Genomic DNA, 22750 nt, shown 5'->3' with positions numbered 1-22750 from the left:
GGATATTGTGGAATCATGATATTTCACGGTTTTGTGAGTGGCATAGGATAGGAATTCATGGATATCAACTTACAAAGACAAAAAACAAGAAGCTGCGTTCAATAAACGCTTGATGCCCCCGGTGGCATCCTTGTCGATACAAAACAACCTCAGTCCAAAACGAGGTAAAGTTCAAGGTCAAACTGAGGTCAGGTGATGTCTGAAGATGAGGAATGGTCACAGGTTACATCTGCATTAGTAATAAGTCATTCAAGTAAGGGGTATTGATGCTTGACAAAACGATCCCATTTGGTTAACCAAGAGATGGCCCATATAAAGCAACCTAAGTTCAAAATGAGGTCAAGGTCAAACTGAGATCAGGTGATGTCTGAAGATGAGGAATGGTCACAGGTTACATCTGCATTAGTATCAAGTCATTCTAGTAAGGGGTATTGATGCTAGACGAAACGGTCCCATTTGGTTAACCTTGAACGGACAGACGGACAGGACAATCACTATATGCCTCCTGCATCAGTAGATGCCGGGGGCATAAAAATAGGAATTTTATTTGTTGGGATTAAGTTTTATGGTTGGGTCAAATCCACAAGTGAATAGGAATTTTGTATGTTGGGATTAAATTTTGAGGATTAGATGAAACCACAATTTTTAAACTTAATTCTCTTCATATTGCAATATTTCAGTAAATTAAATGAAGCATGGTGGTGTGTCTTGAGAAAACTGGACCTATTTCTGCCCCTAAAACAAAAGCCTTTACCCTGTGGAACACTGGTAGAACTTTGTATGTCAAAACATTGCATTTATAAAATTCAAAGCTCAGGACATTCCAAGCAAAGCGCAACAGGGAGCTGGAAGGCCATCTCCCCTACCTGCTGCATTACACAACTGGTTAAGATATAAGAGGTTTTCCATGGCAGATACTATGGCTAAGTCCATGTATACACATGCACATGATCCTGAATTGGTTTTAAACCCTTCTCTGAAAAACATATTACAGTATATGTTTTCCTATAACTCCTATTTTATTTCCACATGATCAAGTTTTATTGGTCAAAAAGCTGCAGATGTAATTAAAAATGCACTTTTACTTAATAGATCAGGTATTACATGTAAGAAAGTCCAACCTGTAAGTTCATGATCTGTAATTCTGAACTATCCTCTGTAAAGCCAGATATCCCCTCTGGCGAGGCAATCAATGGTTGAGGTAAATAAGACTTCTTCATGTCCTGTTGACCTTTCAATTCTGCTATTTCAAGCCTTAAAATACAAGAGAGAGTGAATTTATTGATTCTAGAAAGTGAAAATATTAATGAGACGTGCTATGAGAAAACCAACATAGTGGCTTTGCGACCAGCATGGATCCAGACCAGCCTGCGCATCCGCGCAGTCTGGTCAAGATCCATGCTGTTCGCTAACAGTTTCACCAATTCCAATAGGCTTTAAAAGTGAACAGCATGGAGCCTGACCAGACTGCGCGGATGCGCAGGCTGGTCTGGATCCATGCTGGTTGCAAACCCACTATGTTGGTTTTCTCATGGCACGGCTCATTTACTTTAGTTTACAGTTAAACCTCAACATAAATACATATGTTTAAACCTATGCAACAGCTCAAGAGAGATTTCAGATATTCAGATAAGAAGGACTTGCTATATGACAGGGGATTTTGTGACATGATTTTTTTACACATGTCCCATTACTAAACAAGAGGACCATGATGGTCCTGAATCGCTCACCTCTTCCCACATGACCCAGTTTTGAGTATGACGTCGTTTTTTTCTATTAATTGACATGGTGACCTAGTTTTTGAGCTCATGTGACCCAGTTTTGAACTTGACCTAGATATTATCAAGATAAAAATTCTGACCAATTTTCATGAAGATCCATTGAAAAATATGGTCTCTAGAGAGGTCACAAGGTTTTTCTATTATTTGACCTATTGACCTAGTTTTCGAAGGTACGTGACCCTGTTTTGAATTTTACCTAGATATCATCAAGGTGAACATTCTCACTAATTTTCATGAAGATCTCATGAAAAATATGGCCTCTAGAGAGGTCACAAGGTTTTTCTATTTTTATACCTAATGGCCTAGTTTTTGACTGCATGTGACCCAGTTTCGAAACTGACCTAGATATCATCAAGATGAACATTCAGAGCAATTTTCATGAAGATCCATTGAAAAATATGGCCTCTAGAGAGGTCAAAAGATTTTAACAATTTTAGACCTACTGACCTAGTTTTTGACCGCAGTTGACCCAGTTTCAAAATTGACCTAGATATCATCAAGATGAACATTCAGACCAACTTTCATACAGATCCCATGAAAAGTATGGCCTCTAGAGAGGTCACAAGGTTTTTTCATTATTTGACCTATGACCTAGTTTTTGACTGCATGTGACCCAGTTTCAAACTTGACCTAGATATCATCAAGGTGAACATTCTGACCAATTTTCATGAAGATCCATTCAAGGGTATAGCCTCTAGAGAGGTCACAAGGTTTTTCTTTTTCAAGACCTACTGACCTAGTTTTTGATCACAGTTGACCCAGTTTCAAACTTGACCTATATATCATCCAGATAAACATTCAGACCAACTTACATACAGATCCCATGAAAAATATGGCCTCTAGAGAGGTCACAACGTTTCTTCATTATTTGACCTACTTACCTACTTTTTGACAGCACGTGACCCACTTTCAAACTTGACCTACATATCATCAAGATGAACATTCTGACCAATTTTTATGGAGATCCATTCACAAGTATGGCCTCTAGAGAGGTCACAAGGTTTTTCTATTTTTAGACCTACTGACCTAGTTTTTGATCGCACGTGACCCAGTTTCGAACTTGACCTAGATATCATCAAGATCAACATTCAGACCAACTTTCATACAGATCCCATGAAAAATATGGCCTTTAGAGAGGTCACAAGGTTTTTCTATTATTTGACCTACTGACCTAGTTTTTGAAAGCATGTGACCCAGTTTCGAACTTGACCTAGATATCATTAAGATGAAGGTTCTGACCAATTTTCATGAAGATCTTGTGAAATATATGGCCTCTGGAGAGGTCACAAGGTTTTTCTATTTTTAGACCTACTGACCTAGTTTTTGACAGCACGTGACCCAATTTCGAACTTGACCTAGATATCATCAAGCTGAACATTCTGACCAATTTTCATGAACATCTTGTGCAATATATGGCCTCTAGAGAGGTCACAAGGTTTTTCTATTATTTGACCTACTGACCTAGTTTTTGAAAGCATGTGACCCAGTTTCGAACTTGACCTAGATATCATCAAGATGAAGGTTCTGACCAATTTTCATGAAGATCTTGTGAAATATATGGCCTCTAGAGAGGTCACAAGGTTTTTCTATTTTTAGACCTACTGACCTAGTTTTTGACAGCACATGACCCAATTTCGAACTTGACCTAGATATCATCAAGGTGAACATTCTGACCAATTTTCATGAAGATCTTGTGAAATATATGGCCTCTAGAGAGGTCACAAGGTTTTTCTATTTTTTAGACCTTACTGACCTAGTTTTTGCCGGCACGTGACCCAGTTTCGAACTTGGGACCTAGATATCATTTCATTTGACTAGCAGTTTTTGAGCATGACCCATTTCGAAACTGACCTAGATATCATCAGTGAACATTCGACAATTTTCATGAAGATCCATGAAAAATATGGCCTCTAGAGAGGTCAAAGTTTTACATTTAGACCTACTGACCTAGTTTTTGACGCAGTGACCCAGTTTCAAATTGACCTAGATATCATCAAGATAACATTCAGACCAACTTTCATACAGATCCCATGAAAATATGGCCTTAGAGAGGTCACAAGGTTTTTTATTATTTGACCTATGACCTAGTTTTTGAGCATGTGACCCAGTTTCAACTTGACCTAGATATCATCAAGTGAATTCTGACCAATTTTCATGAAGATCTTTAATATAGCCTCTGAGAGGTCACAAGGTTTTTCTTTTTAGACCTACTGACCTAGTTTTTGACACGTTGACCATTTCAACTTGACCTAATATCATCAGTAAACATTCGACCAATTCATACATCTGAAATATGGCCTCTAGAGAGGTCACAAGTTTTTCATTATTTGACCTACTACCTATTTTTGAAGCATGACCCATTTCAACTTGACCTAATATCATCAAGATGAATTCTGACCAATTTTTATGGAGATCTTAAATATGGCCTCTAGAGAGGTCACAAGGTTTTTCTATTTTTAGACCTACTGACCTAGTTTTTGACCGCACTGACCCATTAGAACTTGACCTAGTATCATCAAGTAACATCGACCAATTTCATAAGATCTGAAAATATGGCCTTAGAGAGTACAGGTCAATTTTATCTATTTTAGACCTTACTGACCTAGTTTTGCCGCACTTGACCATGAATTGCCTAGAGATCATCAAGATGACCATTTTTGAGGGCACTGACCCACTTCGAACTTGACCTAGATTCACAGCTGAATTCTGACAATTTTCATGAAGACTCATGAATATGCCTTAGAGAGGTCACAAGGTTTTTCTATTTTTAGACCTATGACAGTTTTGATCGCACGTGACCAGTTTCGAACTTGACTAGATTCTCAAGATCAACATTCAGACAACTTCATACAGATCCCAGAAAATATGGCCTTTAGAGAGTCACAAGGTTTTTCTATATTTGCCTACTGACCAGTTTTTGAAGGAGTGACCCAGTTTCGAACTTGACTAGATATCATAAGTGAAGGTTCTGACTAATTTCATGAAGATCTTGTGAAATATATGGCCTCTGGAGAGGTCACAAGGTTTTTCTATTTTTAGACCTACTGACCTAGTTTTTGACAGCACGTGACCCAATTTCGAACTTGACCTAGATATCATCAAGCTGAACATTCTGACCAATTTTCATGAACATCTTGTGCAATATATGGCCTCTAGAGAGGTCACAAGGTTTTTCTATTATTTGACCTACTGACCTAGTTTTTGAAAGCATGTGACCCAGTTTCGAACTTGACCTAGATATCATCAAGATGAAGGTTCTGACCAATTTTCATGAAGATCTTGTGAAATATATGGCCTCTAGAGAGGTCACAAGGTTTTTCTATTTTTAGACCTACTGACCTAGTTTTTGACAGCACATGACCCAATTTCGAACTTGACCTAGATATCATCAAGGTGAACATTCTGACCAATTTTCATGAAGATCTTGTGAAATATATGGCCTCTAGAGAGGTCACAATGTTTTTCTATTTTTAGACCTACTGACCTAGTTTTTGCCGGCACGTGACCCAGTTTCGAACTTGACCTAGATATCATCAAGATGAACATTCTGACTAACTTTCATAAAGATCCCACAAAAAATGTGACCTCTAGAGTGGTCACAAGCAAAAGTTTACGGACGGACGCACGGACGGACGGACGACGGACGCTGCGTGATCACAAAAGCCCACCTTGTCACTATGTGACAGGTGAGCTAACAAGTATGCCCATGGGCAGAATGTCGAGCCCCCCAGCTGTCAAGTGTGACCTTGACCTTAGACCTAGGGACCTGGTTCTTGTGCATGACATTCCATCTCATAATGGTGAACATTCATGCCAAGTTACATCAAAATCCCACCATGCATGAAGAAATGCTCTGGACAAACTTCAATTTGACCTTTGACCTCCAACTGTGACCTTGACCTTTGAGGTAGGAACATGGGGGTTTGCGCATGACATGCCTTCTCACTGCGGTAAACATTCATGCCGAATATAACAAGATCGGTCCATGCATGTCAAAGTTATGGTCCGGACAAAATCGGACGGACGCACATACACCAAACTGCCAAAAGTGGCGACTATATCAAGCTTACCACAAGCGGGCTTGACAAAAATTAACTTCAGTTTTACATTAATTGTAACACTTGGTCACTTCTGTAGCCAAAATAATATTTCGTCTTTTTTTATGTAGTCCAACCTGTCTGTACAGACCACCTTTGGGAAATAGAAAAATTTGTTGTTGATGGATAGGTGGTCTCTCAACAAATTTACACTGTTAGTGGTTAACCATAAGAGAACATAAAGAACTCAATAAGCAGGTTTTATAGTAGTGGCCTTTATGCCGAGATGAGACAGAAATTCGTGTAATCATGACTTTTGTATTCATAATCAGGGTAATCATGAAACAATATCTATACAGTGAATTCACTGGAAATTATATAATTTGGAAGAGAAACTAGAATGTGTCTGTAGGACACAGGGTTTGTCCCCCACTGGTACATCTGTCACAAATAAGGGGCAATAATTCAAATGTTTGCAGCCTAAACAAACATTTTATGAAAAGGATTCATTATTCTAGGCCATATACTTTTTGAGCTATGAGCATCACAAACAAAGAATCCACTATTTTGGCTATTTCAAGGGCCATAACTCTGTAATAAGAGCTAAGATTCTCAAGAAGAATGCCAAGTGTGCAAGGTCACATCACGATAAAGACTCCAGCAAGGTTTCCTGAATTTACATCTAATACTTTTTAAGCTAGGCACATAATTAGGTGAAAAGGTGCATTTTTTTACTATTTCAGGGGCCATAACTTTAAAAATTGGGGGTAAAGCCAGCCAAAAAATTAGAGGTTTGCAAGTTTATATCATGATAAAGACTCATGCAAGTTTTCAACCATTTATATTAAATACTTTTTGAGCTAGGTGCGTCACAAGGTGAAAATGTACATTTTTGACTATTTCAGGGGCTATAACTCTAAAAATAGGGGACGGACCCAAATGAAAAATAGGAGGTGCGCAAGTTCATATCATGATAAAGACTCATGCAAGGTTTCATGAATCTATATCAAATACTTTTTGAGCTAGGCATGTCACAAGGTGAAAATGTGCATTTTTGACTATTTCAGGGGCCATAACTCTGAAAATAGGGGGCGGAGCCTGACGAAAAATAGGAGGTGCGCAAGTTCATATCATGATAAAGACTCATGCAAGGTTTCATCAATTTATATCAATTACTTTTTGAGCTAGGTGCGTCACTAACTTCGGACGGACGGACGGATGCACGGACAAGACCAAATCTATATGCCCCCATCACTCATGGGGGGCACAACTAGAGTCATGTGAACTGTATACTTACTTATTTAGAGACAAGTTAAAAAGAATGGTTTCAGGGAAGCAAGTGCCTTCCTGCTTTAGGGTCTCAAATCTCAGTAAAATCAAATATCTTGAATCTCTTGGTTATTTCCTGTTCCTGTTTGTCGTAACGGTAGATTACTAAATTTTCCATTTTTTACGGTGAAGGACGACCCCCACATGGCCCCTTCAGTCAAGAAAGGATGTCTGTGAGTAGGTAGAACCACCAACACTTAGAATGAATAATTTCCTCACATGGAAAAATTCAACACCCCAAATAGGTTCCAAGCCACAATGATGACAGGCAAAGTGACCTTGACCTCTCAGCCAGGGAGACCACTTACAAATTTCTATATATACATTTTTATTTATACCTGTGTTTTTCTTTCAGGTCTTCTATCTGTTTGGTGAGAGCAATCATCTGATGGCCCATGTCCCCGGACCCGAGCCCCGTCTGTACCGCATCCATAGTCAGCTGGTTATAGTGCAGCAACTCCTGATAAAAAGTTCAGCTGGTTATATTTCTGGTCTATATGTGTTTCCTTCCGCAAAACTTTATATAGCCATCCATCGGATTTAAGTTCTTACAAAAGCCTCAGAAAAGGACACTTTCTTGTAAGTGATATGTCTATTGAAAATATTCTATGATGGTTCTTATCGATTTTCATCAGTATATAAAATATTTTGAATTGTTCTGTGTAAGTTAGGCCTCTAACAACAGATTTACAATTATGTCACACCTTTTTCTGTGTTTACCACTGCTAACAGGGTAAAGTTGAAAATTAGCTGTCACTTTACCAAATGAAATTTTTAGTGAGTGTTATAGCACGTTTGTTGACTTTTTAGTTGGCGGCTTTGTGAATTAAGAAGGGAACTGGTTTAAAGAAAGGTTGTGTTATAGGAATTTCCACAATCGGTCCTACAATGGACCATTCTAAACAGAATCACAAGATATGCAAGTGACTGCTAATGCAGGTAAGTCTATACAGTCAAATTTTAGTTTGCTTGAACTCGGTAAATTCGAACACTACTCTTCCCTAAAATTCATTGTATGGTACAGGCAAAACCCCTATATATTGTTTGAAATCCAAACTGCTGATAACTCAATCAAATTTTGCTGGTCCCATCAAGTTCGAGCAAAAGAAGTGCGACTGTAGTTCACATAAAGCAAAATACAAGTCAGACTGGTACCAGTCTCAATAAATTGACAGGTGTAGTTCAACATATATATATATATAGAATATGATGTAACGTTACCACATGCAAGAAAGAATATCAAATATATAAAAGGAAAAGTACAGTCAAACATGCAAAATACAGTCAGCCTTGTATGTAAAGACCGTACACAACAAATGAGCCGTGCCATGGGAAAACCAACATAGCACGGCTCAAATATTTAATTCAGAAATGAAACTAATGGTCTTTTAAAACAGGTGGTCAGTGTTCAGAGTTGGTCTTTTTACACCGAGTTGATTGTATTATAAAACAGAAATTCCAGCTTGTAAATACTGTAGACTGCTTAACAGTCCCAACGGTTTTATTTTCAATATAATCTGTGAGCATTCTGAGTCGAGAATTTTGAACATGTTCAAATGTAGTGTTATTACATATTTTTTTCTGCAACAACAGCCACAGAAACAAGAGGGACTGACTGGTGCATCAGAATATAGGTGTTGAAACAAACATGTTATCATTATGCTTGGATAAAACCAGTTTTTATTTATCATTTTAACATTTTTTTATGTCAAATGTTCAAACAACTGTGAAGAAACAACATTTCTTCGCATCTTATCTTTTTGACATTCAAGCTCTACAAAACTGCACATTTGATGTAAACACTTTCTTTTACTGACGCAATAAAATGGTGACATTAGGACATTTCTTTCAAACCTGATCATCAAATATCACAAAGAACTCTCCTCTAAAGCTTTATTCATTTTACTGATAGAAAAGGTAAAAACTGAAATGAGCTTCAGTTTGTTCTGCTCCCAAATGCTAATGAAAATAAAACCACCATGAACACTATTCAATCTACCATAGATACTAAGCCACATAAAATAATCAAAGTATCTTTACCCAAAAGCTGCTGTGTACATGTTTGACTGTTAGAAAATGGAAAAAGAAACAACAAAATATACCTGAGTGTTTGATTTAGCAGGCGGAGGTGCTGCTGACAATGATGGCGCTGACTAAAACACAATAAATACAATATCTTCAAACACAATGCTCAGCTTCTGATTTATACTCAGTTATACGCTGAAGAGTTTTAAAAATAAAACTATGGAAGAATTCTACCAGGTGATAGCTTATTCTCTCGAACACTGACAACTTCATTGATGTGGAATTTGGGTAGATTTGTTTTTTTACGTTTTATTTCAAATACTGTGATATTACCATATTTGTGGGGGATTTATTTTCATAGATCTTATGGTTGTGTAAATCTATGAAATTTAATCCCAACAAACAAAGAAATTTCACATTCATGTAATCTAAATTATTATTTAATTTAACGTAGAAACCTACAAATTCCCACCTCTACAAAATAACCTTTTTCGCCGAAATTACAAAATTTCAATAGTGACTTTACAGTGTGTTAATGATGGACAGTTAACCAATTTTTACTGGAATCTGTATCAGCACGATGTTGTTCTCTACAACTAACTGGAAATTTACAAACATATCACCCTAAGGGGACAAATTACTCTATATTCTTGAATATGTCATGGAAAATTTTGCCTCAACCGGGGACCAAACTCTTGACGTACTGATAACCTTCATTTTTACTTTTTACTTAATATTACTATATAATGAAAGCCTTCTCTAAATTTCTAAAAGATACGGCACAAATCTACTGGCATGCCCCTTTAATGAAGAGGAAGTACGGGAAAGGTGTTGGGATCAAACCTAGACTGCATCAAAACCATTTCCATGAAAACAGCAAGTGCTGAACTTCTTGGAGAAGAAAAGGCTAGAAACTGAATCTTTACAACAAATCTCAAAACATAACATTCCTCCTACTAAAAAGGAATAACTGGTATTACACTTCTGTCTAATATACTTTTCACGTCTCCTTAGAGGTAGAAAATATTGTGTTACTTCTTTAAAACTGTTTAAAGCTTATAACTGAGTATATACACAAAACAATAGAAATCATAGTACATAAAACAGCTATTTTCAAGATTTTAACAGATTTAATAACTGACAAGAATTAAACTAGAAAGAAATAAAGCAGCGAAATAAGGTTTCTTCAACAAAGAAAAGTGTAAGATTTTATTTAAATCAGGAATGATAAATTTATTGCTATAAAATATTTACCTACCCTTGATCCTTAAATATACTTTTTTTCAAAAAAAGGTGCTGTTTAAATATCTCAATCAACAGCAGAAAGTATTCATATTTCTGACTAAAACAGACTAAAAGAAATAATCTGTTTATAACTTATTCAGTTACAGTCAAGACACCGAACACAAAACAACCATTGCGAAGCAACGCTTCTGACAACCATGCTACTGACATAGTGGGTGGGGTACAACAGAAACACTTACCTTACGCTCAATGTGCCACTCCTGAGTTAGCGTGTCCACTTCTTCTTTATGCATAACATCCTTCTCTATTAACATTTTCTCCTAATTTTTTTAGAAAAAGTTCATATAGAACAAACAACATAGTATATAGCAAAATTGCAACTTGAAAACCATAGTCACTGTTAATCATTTACCAAACTTTTCAACCATCCTTGTGATAAAATCTACTGGTAGTAAATAGAACATTAATATTACAAATGAAAGATTTTAATGCTATCCTAGTAACAAAACAAACACATACACAAGATATATGCTCTAAAATAATTCCAAAGATGCCAAACCTACATGTCCAATTAAAAGACCAATATGAAATTATTTTTAAAATTCTTTTTATATATTGATAAATACTTCTTAAAATGGAGAGCAACATTTCAGTTGGAAAATGGTTAAAGAACAATCTACACATATATGTATCAGTTTCTTTCTTGTTTCAGTATCTATCTCAAATTCCACTTGTGAGACTGAGGCAGCAGCAAACTTTTTTCTTGACATGTAAACACGAGTCCAATCAGGTGTTGTGACCTCCAAAATATTCTGCCTTTGAGGTCAACAGATTTCATTGAATTGAAAATGCAATTGCTGTTTATACTTTCATTTGAACACATCTAAACCGTAAATTTAAAATGTTACATTTACCTGAGACTGTCTCATTTTGTCTTGAATCTCAATCATCTCTATCTCATGTCTCTGCTGTATCTCTGTTACCAACTTTTTATTGTCTGCCTGTATCTGTCTCATCTCTGCATCCTTCTCCTACACAATACAAGCAATACAGAGAAACCAGTGAGTAAAGTCTGTGACCAACCATCTGTATATATAGATTTTTATTCCCAATTAATTTTTTCATTTTTTTTTTGGAAAGGAGAGGGGGGGTTGTTAACACCACACTGACAAAATTACTGCTCAGACTGCGACTTTCTAGCTTTTCATGATGGATGAAGACCCTCAGATGCCCCTCCTGGCATTATTTCATCACTGGAGGGCACCTTCCGTGAGCCTGCTGGATGGCTTCCTCACATGAGGGATTCAATGCCCAAGGCCTAGCCTCAAAGCCACATCAGTGAGGGGCAAGTGACCTGAAGACAGTGACCTTAATCACTACTGCTTTAATCACTTTCTGTGTTTTTTTCACTAAGTCAAGGACTGTATCACTGGTATGGCTGAGTGAAATCCCAAAGAGAACACCAAGTCCACAACTTCACATGCTATATAATAAGTCTCTGTTTTAGGACTTCAAATAAAATACTTTTTGAAATACATGTGACACACTTATGCATATGTTTGACAATCAAGGGCCAGAACTCTGGTCCGAGTGATAAAAATCATGAACAAAATCCTAGGTGCACAACTTCACATGCTGAACAATATATTAGGTCAAATACCTTTTAAGATACGCATAACACAAACTTTTATGCCCTTTTTGCACATTTTTTACTAAGTCAAGGGCGATAACTCTGGTCTGACTGAGTGAAATCTCTAAAAGAAACTTGAAACCGATTCTAGATTTAAACCATTCAGCCTTGGAAGCCCCCACAACAGCACTTCTGTTATATTCACACCAGTGCTAACTTGCTCTCAGTAAATTACAGACAACTTCTTCACAAGAAGATATACAGGTTTAATTTTATTAAAGACATTGTGTGGTACTGTTTAGTTAGGTCATCATCACAAAGAATCTTCGTCCTTGACCAATGATTAAACTGGCAACCACTTGCTTGACAAGTCTTACCTTTTCTTCCAGCTGCACTTTATGAAATCATACAATATCTTCAACTTTTCATATAGAACATGAAAAAATATATATACTGGCATCACTCAAGAGCATTACCACAATCACACTTTCCAATATCACTTACAAATTCAACTGTATGTGAACATATTGGTAACACTTGCTGTGTAATAACTATCATAAACACTTGTTATAAAGTTTTGAATCTGAATTACAACAAACCTTCAATCTTGACTCGTAATCTAATTTGAGTTCATCTATTTTCTCGTCTCTCTCATAGATGTCTTTCTGGGCCTCAGCCAGTAGTTCAGATTGCTCTCTATCTTTCTGTGTCTCTTCCTGGTTACTCCTCTCTAAAACATACACATATATGGATTTAATGCCTTTTGTATGTTGTTGAAAGGAATATAAAACATTCCAGTTTGCAACACCTTTCTAATACAGTAAATTACACTGTTGGTGTGGAACAGCCATTATGGTACCCATTCTCGAGTTGCTCAGTTTAAAGACCCAGTTCGCAATGATTACGATCAATGATCCATAGAGTCCTTTATCTTTCATTTATACATATTTTTTTACACAAAAAAACATTGTATGAACAGACGTTTGCACAGCCATGTTCCTAAGACCAAAAACAAACTCTCAAATACAATTCTCTGCTACAATGAAAACTATTAACACTGTTCCCGTATGTTATAAAAGTTTAACAATACAACTTTTAACAAAACATCAGTTCTATTGCACAACACAAGCAGAAAAGTTATGGACAACCTTATTCTTATAGACAGACCTGTCTGTTTGATTTTTTAGACTGATTACGTCTCCAAAACAGGTAAATTTCAATTTTAAGATTACTTTCAAGACTGTATCAAATTATTTTAATACAAGTATTTACAAAGAAAATTAAATGATAAGAGTCAATTGCATAAAGTAACAATCTTACCAATGACTTCCGACATTTGTGCTTCAAATTCTTTTTCTTTTTCATGCATCTGCTGATTAAACTCCTTGGCTAACTGTTTAATTTTAGACATATGTTCATTGTCTCTCTCCTGTAACTGCAGTTCAGTGTCTTTTTTCACTTTCTCACACTTCTCTTTTTCTACCTTTAACTGTCCTTCCAATTTTTCTATTTCTTCATCTCTATCAATCTTCATGGTCTGGTATTCTTGTTCGCTCTCCTTTAATTCTTTTTCGTTGGCAGCTTTCATTTCTTGACACAATTTATCCAATTTGCCTTTCTCTTCATTCACTGTTTTCAGTTTTTCATTTAATTCATTTTTCTCAGTTTTAAGACTGTCTAGTGTTGCCTTTAGTTGTTCTACTACACCTTGTGTTACTTCTGATCTTTGCAACTGTTCTTGAGTAAAACTATTCTTTTCTTCCATCAATTTATTCAATTCCTCTTTTAGCTCAGTGACCTCCTTTTCATGCTCCTTTGAAAGATTGAGCATTTTTTCCTCCAACTCATCCTTTGAAGTCTTCAATTCAGACAATTCTGTATCTTTCTGGTCTAAACATTCCTGTAACTTTTGCAAACCTGTTTCCTTTTCACTTTTCAACTTGTTCTTAACCTGTGAAATGTATAGTTCTGCCTTCTTCTTAAATTCAGCTACTTTTTCAGCACTTTCAACTTCTAGAGTCTCTTTTAGTTTCTCTATTTCAACCTTATGTGACTTTACTAATTCTTGCTCTTTCTCTTTAAGACTATTCAATTCAGATTTTAAAGATTCTTTCTCTACTTCCCAATTTTTGCTCTTTGTTTCTAATTCCACATTGTTTGACTGCAGTAACTTCTCTGTTTCAACTTTGTGAACTTCTTCTTTTTCCTTCAGATTATGTAATTCAGATTTTAATGATTCTTTTTCCTCTTCCATAACTTTACACTTTGACTCTAGTTCTAATTTGTTAGATTCTAAACTATTTATTGCACTTTTAAGACTTTGCATATTTTCTTCAATATACATCTCCTTTTGAACCACCTCATCACTTTTCTTTCTTAAACCATCTTCAAGTGCAGTCACAGTTTCCTCTAAGGATTTATTTTTATCACAGATAATTTGATATTCACTTTTCCCTGAAGAAATACTTGTTTCTAAATTAGATAATTCCTCTTCAGTACTTCTAACCTTTTCTTCAAGAGTTTCAACACTAGATTTTAAACTAATTTTCTCAGATTTCAGCTGATGAATTTCTGTATCCTTTTCATTAACACTATCTACTAAACCTTTCATTCTTAAGTCTAAATCGGCCTTTTCTGAGTCTAACTGATTTTGTTTTTCAGCATTTTCTTTTAATCTTTCTTCTAACTTTTTAATTTTCTGTTCCATTTCTTGAATAGTTTCTTTGCTTTGTTCTAGCTGTAAAAGTTTAGTGTTAGCATGAGCAAGTTCTGAAGAGACTTCTTCCTTCTCTCTTACCAACTCTCCTAACCTTTCTGCACTTCCTTCTCTCTCCACTCTTAAAACTTCTTCTGTCTCTTTCACCTTTTCTTGACCCTGTGACTGAATTTCTTTCAACTTTGCCATAAATTTTGACTTCATTTCTTTCATTTTCTCTTGCCAAGATTTTTCAAGTTCTTCCAATGCAACTTTGTGAGAATCCTCACTTTGTTTCAAGCTCTGTTCCATCATATTTATTTTCTCAGAGTTTTCAATTTTCAACTTTTCAGCTTCTGCTAAAACCTTTTCCAATTCTTCAATTCTACTGCCTTGTTTTTTTTCACTATTTACTAATTTTTCACATTTTTTTCTTTCATTTTCTATAGATGACTTCAATGTTTTAATCTCCTCTTTATACACTTCATTTTCATGCTCCAAATTCTGCTTCAAACCAGCAACTTGCTCAGTTTCACTCAGCTTTGAATTCAACTGTGACTGAAGTTCTTCAGTTTTCTGCTGTGCCTGTTGAGTCATGTCAAGCAGCTGTGCTGCCAAGACTTCCTTTTCCTCACTCAAAGCACGACCCTGTCTCTCCAACTTACTCCTATATTCTTCAAGTTGCCTCTCATAATTTTCTATACAATCTTGCAGTTTTTTCTCAGTATCTGACACTTTCTCATTCAAAACTTTCAAATGTGTTTGCAATTCTTCATCATTCAGTAACATCTCAGAAATTCTCTTTTCATGTCTTTGTTTCAAATCTTCAACAACAGCAAGATGCTGCTCTTTCTCCTTAGTTGTTTCTTTATCTTTTTCGCCACATTTTATTTTCAACTCTTCCACTTCATTTTCCATACTGTTAATTTTGTTCTGATACTCTGTTCTTAAACTCTGCAAATTTGTCTCATAGTCTTCAGTCAGTCTAAGCATTCTATCATCTTTAGATTGGCACTGAGTATTTATTTCTTTCAACATTTCTTCCAAAGAGGCATTAGTGCTCTGTAAACTTTTAACTGTATCAGACAGTTCTGAGATTTTGGTTTCTTTTTCTTGGATTTCTGTATCATGTTTTTCTGAGATGCTATACAACTGGTGATTCAAGTTTTCGCATTTTTGGCTTGCTTCTGTGACCTGTGAAACAGAACTGTTCTCTAATTCAGACAGTCTTTTAGATAGGTCTTCTTTTTCACTTTCATAATTTGAACACTTTGCTTCTAACTCTTCAATTCTTGCATTTGACAAATTAAACTGTTCTTTCAAAGTTTCAACTTGATCATCATAGCTTTTAATTAATTTTGCCTTTTCCACTTCAAAACTGGCTTTATCCTTTTCGGCATCACTTTTAAGTAGTTGTATCTCACTTTCCAGGTCACTTCTAACCTTTTCAGCACTTGATTTCAAAGTTTCGATTTCTTCCTCAAGACCACTCTTCATTTTTTCATTACTCTCTTTTAATGTCTTTGTTTCAGCTTCAAAATTATCAATTTGTTTTTGGTGTTCCTCTTGAATTTTTTCTATACTATCTTCAAATTCTTTAGTTGTACTGAGAATTTCATTTTTATGCTTCTCTTCTATTTCAACCATTTGCTGCTGATAATGGCTTTCCAACTTCTTTGTCAAATCTTCTGTTCCAGTATCTTTCTCTTTCATAATATCTTGCAGTTTTGTTTCAAAACCATCATCTTTTTCTTTCAATTTTTCTTGAAACTTTTCTTTCATCTTTTTAAAATTCTCTTTAAACTGATTCTGTTTCTCCTGAAACTTGGTTTTAAAACTTTCTTCCAGAGCTTTCTGTTCTTCAGTTCTAAGTTCTTTTTCCTTTTCCAATTCTTGACACTTTTCTGCGATAGTCTCATCCTTTGACAAAATCATTTCTTTATGTTTTTTCATTTCATTTTCTAATTCCTCATTAAGTCTTTTGATCTCCAAGTCTTTACAATCAAGTTCAGTTCTCATGTTCTCAATATCTTTCAAATACTTTTCATTCCCTGCTTTCAGACTTTCAATTTCAGTGATATGATCTTTTATCTTTACACCTAGCTGTTCAATCTCAATGTCCTTGTCTGCTATACTGGATTCTAACTCGCTGATCTTTTTCAAGTTTTCATTATTTTCATCATGGATTCTCTGCTTTTCCTGTGCAACATCCATCTTTTGGGACTCCAGCTCATTTACCTTAAATGCATATACAAAAGCTTTCACACTTCAGCCTTCGCTAGACTGGCTTTATTTGTATTTACTAACACAAATAAAGAGTCAAGAAATGTTACACAAACACTCTTAAGATTTCCTTTAAACAAAAAATAGAACAAGTAGGTTGTAATGTGTCTAAAGAATGCCAAGTAATCTTTGTTAAAGTTTTGTTTGATTAAGGCCTAACACCATTTTTTCTACAATAGTTCAGTTACATAATGATGACTAAATCTAAAGTGTTCCTTGACTCTGTAACGACACTCACCCATTCTCCACAAGATAAATAAACTTCCCTACATAAATCAAATAATCAGAGGTGTAAAACTCACTTCAGACAAAAGATTTTCTTCTGTTAAATTCTTATGCAAAACATTTGTCTCACTGGATTTGCTATAGTTTTATATTGCTAAAAACATACAGTAATGGATTCTTATCAGTAACCTGCAGAAAAATCGACGACCTAAATATGCATATGTAATTCTGTTTCCCAAAATTCTTTGAAATCTTTACGGTTTTGACATATATATTAACAAAAGCATCTTTTCTTCTTTTAAAAGGCTAGAATTTGGTGGCTTCCAAATCCACAATTGGCTCATTGTTTCCCAATTTTTGAAATAAAATTTTTCCTTTTACAGTACTTTTTTCCCCCAAAATTCCCAACTGAAAAATATCAAACTGATGTTCCCAAAACTTAACATTATGAGCCTTTCCGCAATTTTTGGAAAAAAGCCCTGTTTAGAAATGCAACACTTCACCAACCTGCTGCAAGAGATCTTTAACTTTACTATCAGCACTTTCATACTTCTCCTCCACCTCCTTGTTCAGTCTGTCCAGCTGGGATTTCAGCTCTCCATTCTCTGTCTCCAGACTTGATCTAACATAAAGAAATCAGGAAAAAAATCATTACATGTTTCAATTGGTACACTAGTACAGAATCTAGAATATTGCAACAGTCCCAACAGATAGGACATTCAGAGCAGAAAGTTAAGAATTAGGAGGAATTTTACTACAATCCTAAGTAAACATTTTTTTTTTCATCCAGCAATATATTATGCCTTTTCGATAACTTTAATGAAGTTTTTACCAAATATATCCATAGGTTTCCCTTCTAACTTTCAACGTAGTCATACTCAGTAGGGACAAGTGACTTTGATTAGCTTATGGTCTTTATTCTCATGTCTTTTTAACAAGTTTTCAGTCATATAAACGACAGTGTCTACTTGTAGAAGTGAGCACAATGCCAAACTTAATAGTGCTGCCTCACTGGAATATCACGCCGTAGACACGTGACATGATACCCCACCCAGTCACATTATACTGACACTGGGCTAACCAGTCCTAGCACTATCCTCTTAATGCTGACGCCAAGTGAGGAAGCTACTAGTACCATTTTTAATGTCTTTGATATAACTCGGCTAGGGATCGAACCCATGATCTCCTGCACTCGAAGTGGGCACTCTACCACTAGGCTACCGAGGTGGTCTATATGTATTTACCAGTGGCCTGTATCTAAAGGTGGTTTATATTTACCAGTGGTATTAATCTCTGGTTTGACTACACTTCTAAATCATAACTTACTTAATCTCTGTTACAGATGTTAGTTGTTCCGACAGTTCATCCATCTGTCTTTTAATCTCTGTATTTTCAGCTTCCTTTGTATCCTTAGACTCTGCCATATTGGACACTTTCTTTCTTAGTTCTTCCAACTCTTTCTCCATCACAGACTTGTTATTTTCATACTCTCCTCTTACCTAGGAAGACAAAAAACTTGTGACATCATTATGCTTGGCGTCACAGACATAAATGTCACAATTACAATTTGAGATTTTCTGATTTTTTCTGGTTTCAGTCTTCTTCCTTCGCTAAGATGTGTAAAGAAGGTGGCTCAAGTGCCCCCAAAAGTGTTAACAAAGTCTGGACTAATTAAAGGCCTTAGCTCTGGTGTTATTGGAGAAAACATAACCATTATTACACTTTTGCCAGATTGCTTGGTCTTATAATTCCTTTGTAATTTACATGACAACTGCTCAAGAAACGAAGCCTCCCTTCTCCTGAAAATGTTCAAACTTGATGTGTGTCTACATGACAATGGTGCCCAAACTTTTCTGTCACTGTACAGTCACATGATACAAGACTAAGCAACTTCAGTTGGGGGGCATGAGTCATCAGGCTGTGCAGTAGGGGGTGAGGGTATGGTACTGCAAAACATGATCAAGAAACACAAGATAAAAGAAAGAAGGAAAACATGACCAAGAAACACAAAATAAAAGAAAGAAGGAAAACATGATCAAGAAACATAAAATAAAAGAAAGAAGGAAAACATAATCAAGAAACACAAAATAAAAGAAAGAAGGAAGCTGATTTTTTTAGGTGGGAGCAGGGGGAGTGGAAATTAAAGCCAAGGTGCACAACCTCACAAGCTGAAAAACACTCCTGTAAAGTTCCATGACTCCAGACCAAATACTTTTTGAAATATGTGCTACAAAAACTTTTTGGCCCTTGATGCATATTTTTGACTAACTCAGAACCATAACTCTGGTTTGGCTGAGTGAAATCCCAAACCAAACTCCAGATGCACAACTTCAACTGCTGATTAACAATCCTATAAGGTTTGAGGATACTTTGTCAAATACTTTTTGAGATATGCACAACACAAATTCGGACAGATGGTAAGACAGACAGATGTATGGGCAAGAGGAAACCTAATACCCCAATTTTGACTATTTCGAGGGCCGTAATGGAGCAATATTGCCCATAACCAGCACCGACCAAAATGTTGCAGTCATATACATAATGTTTATTAGATGCAAAGTTTCTTCATTTCTTCATGACTGCGCAAGAAAAGACGTCTGCAATGTATTACCACATAACTTGTCGACAGATGACATAGGACAAAGAACATTCACAACAGATCACCCCGGTGTACTGAGTGCTCAGGTAAGCTAAAAAGTCATACTGTTATGACACAACTTTACTATGTTATGACATATCTTTACTATGTCACAACATGCCTTTGTTATGTTACAACATACCTTATCTAATTCAGTTTGTAACTGATCACATATCTCAATTCTCTCCTTGTAACTTTTGTTTGTCTCCTCCATCTTGTTTCTGAACTCCACACTCCTCTGCTCCAGCTCTTGCTCCTTTATTGATAAATCTGACTGAAATTTATCAAGTGTCTTAGTAACAGACTTGTTTTACAATTTCATTTTCCATGTTTTTATGTCATATCAACACAATTTAACTTGTAAGGCAATATTACAACTACTGGTGATGAAACAAGGCCCCAGATGCCCCTCTGTGATTTATTAACCCCGGCAAGATGCCAGATGACCCTTTTGGCATTTTTTCTGGTACAAGCAAGGGCATCTTGTAGAACCATCGACCTTCCATAAGCCAGATGGATATCAATTACTAATCGTCAAACCCCAACAGTGGTGCAAACGTTAACCACTCAGTCACAGGGATTCTTTTACAAGTTCATGAACATTTTAAGTATTGAACATACGTTACATACCCGTAGCTGATTCAACATAATGTTAAGTTTCTCAGTCTGTTGATTTTTCTCCAATAACATCCTCTCCGAGTTGGCCTTCATTTTGTTCATTTCTTCTGCATAGTATTTTTCAAGTTCTGCATTAGATCCCTGCAAAACGGATATATATTCTCTCTATATAAGGGGTTAAATTTTGTGACATTTATGGCATTTTCAAATGTAATGCCGTTCTGTATGGATTTATGTATATTTGAAGTAAACAGAGTCAAAACCTTAACAGAAAGTACACAATGAGTCTAAAACTTGCCAGCAACTAAGCAACCTCAAGTCCAAATTTTGACAAAAATTAAACGAAACAGTGTCCAAATCTTGACAGAGAGGAAACAACTAGTCAAAATCTTAATCTTGTATATAACTGAAATACTCTTTGTAAAAATGGAATTGTAACTCTCAACAAGGCAGTCTGAATGACAGCTAAATCCCCCACCACTGCTATGGATAGTGAAAGGGTAAAACCTTTGATTTTAGCTGTGACCTTGACCTTGAACTGACATGGCTGACTCATGAATTCTGCACAACATCTTGATGAGGTGATCATTTGACCAAAGTTTCATGAAAATCCTTCAAGGGGTTTAGGAGATACAGAGCTGAAACCATTGACCTTCAGTTGTGACCTTGACCTTGAGTTGACATGGCTGACTCATGAGTTCTTGATGAGGTGATCATTTGACCCAAGTTTGATGAAAATCCTTCAAGGGGTTAAGGAGATACATGGAAGGCTCAAACTTTCGACCCTTAGTTGTGACCTTGACCTTGAGCTGGCATGGTTGACTCATAATTTCTACACATCGTTCTGATGAGGTAATCAACTGACCCAAGTTTTATAAAATTCCTTCAAGGGGTTTAGGAGATATAGAGCGGACACGAAATGGAAGGCTCAAACCTTTGACCTACAGTTGTGACCTTGACCTTGAGCCGACATGGCTGACTCATAAGTTCTGCACATCGCCTTGATGAGGTGATCGTTTGACCCAAGTTTGATGAAAATCCTTCAAGGGGTTTAGGAGATATAGAGCGGACACAAAATGGAAGGCTCAAACCTTTGACCCTAAGTTGTGACCTTGACCTTGAGCCGGCATGACTGACTCATGGGTTCTGCACATCGTCTTGATGATGTGATCATTTGACCCAAGTTTTATAAAATTCCTTCAAGGGGTTTAAGAGATATAGAGCAGACACAAAATGGAAGGCTCAAACCTTTGACCTTGAGTTGTGACCTTGACCTTGAGCCGGCATGGCTGACTCATGGGTTCTGCACATCGTCTTGATGAGGTGATCATTTGACCCAAGTTTTATAAAATTCCTTCAAGGGGTTTAGGAGATATAGAGCGGACACAAAATGGCAGGCTCAAACCTTTGACCTTGAGTTGTGACCTTGACCTTGAACAGACAAGGCTGACTCACGGGTTCTGCACATCGTCTTAATGAGGTGATCATTTCACCCAAGTTTCATGAAAATCCTTCAAGGGGTTTAGGAGATATAGACCGGACACGATTTTGTTACGGACGGAAGGACGGAAAGACGGACGAAAGGACGGACAGAAGCAGACCATTCCTATAATCCCTCCGCCACGGCGGGGGATTAATAAAATAAACCAGTAAACCGTTCAAAGAACATACATGCATTTGATCGTCATGTTTACGTATGAGATCGGCAATCTGAGCTGCATGCTTGTCAACCAAATCATCAGTTTTTTCTTGCATACTCTTCTCATGCTGTGTCAAGATTTCTGCCACGTATCGCTCGTGATCTGTGGTCAACTCTGACACTTGTTGGCCGGCCTTGTCATGCAGGTCGTGCAACTGCTTCTCAAATTCTTGTTTCTGGTTGTCTGCCTCCACTTGCATTTGGTGTACCAGTGTTTCTAGTTCAGACTTTTCCTATTCAAAATATGTAAAGTTGTATATTGACATCCTACTATCTTATTTTCATTTAAATACTTCATGTACAGCTGAAACTTGACATCTTGAATTCAAAGGGATCGAGAGTTTTACATCGGGAAAACAAAAATTTGACTTAAAATGACATTTTGTGCAAGTGTTTTTGGGACCGGACTTGAAAACGTCTTTGAGATAACTGGAATTTTGAGACAAGCAAGTTCGAGACATTGTGTTTCAACTTTACATCTGAAGAAGACCAATATCAGAAGTTCAACATAAAATTTTCATTTATTTTCAATGTCAAACAATCCT

The 22750-nt window shown here is 36.3% G+C and overlaps 1 protein-coding gene across 1 annotated transcript in view; it reads right to left on the bottom strand.

Moving 5' to 3' along the window:
* The window catches only part of LOC123532240 (golgin subfamily A member 4-like), a 49758-nt gene that overhangs the window by 14682 nt on the left and 12326 nt on the right, over positions 1-22750 (bottom strand). Inside the window, exons 14-25 of the mRNA XM_045313630.2 lie at positions 22178-22438; positions 20519-20647; positions 20031-20162; positions 18577-18749; positions 17758-17872; positions 13368-16980; positions 12647-12777; positions 11332-11448; positions 10657-10737; positions 9250-9300; positions 7486-7607; positions 1122-1254 (exon numbers count right to left, since the gene is read on the bottom strand). Of these exons, the coding sequence (XP_045169565.2) occupies positions 1122-1254; positions 7486-7607; positions 9250-9300; positions 10657-10737; positions 11332-11448; positions 12647-12777; positions 13368-16980; positions 17758-17872; positions 18577-18749; positions 20031-20162; positions 20519-20647; positions 22178-22438 (5058 nt within the window). The remainder of the gene's footprint in view (positions 1-1121; positions 1255-7485; positions 7608-9249; positions 9301-10656; positions 10738-11331; positions 11449-12646; positions 12778-13367; positions 16981-17757; positions 17873-18576; positions 18750-20030; positions 20163-20518; positions 20648-22177; positions 22439-22750) is intronic.

This window comes from Mercenaria mercenaria, chromosome 11 (assembly GCF_021730395.1).
Source record: "Mercenaria mercenaria strain notata chromosome 11, MADL_Memer_1, whole genome shotgun sequence".
Taxonomy (NCBI): domain Eukaryota; kingdom Metazoa; phylum Mollusca; class Bivalvia; order Venerida; family Veneridae; genus Mercenaria; species Mercenaria mercenaria.
The sequence above is the reverse complement of the archived record's forward strand: the minus strand, read 5'-3'. Positions and strand labels throughout refer to the sequence as shown.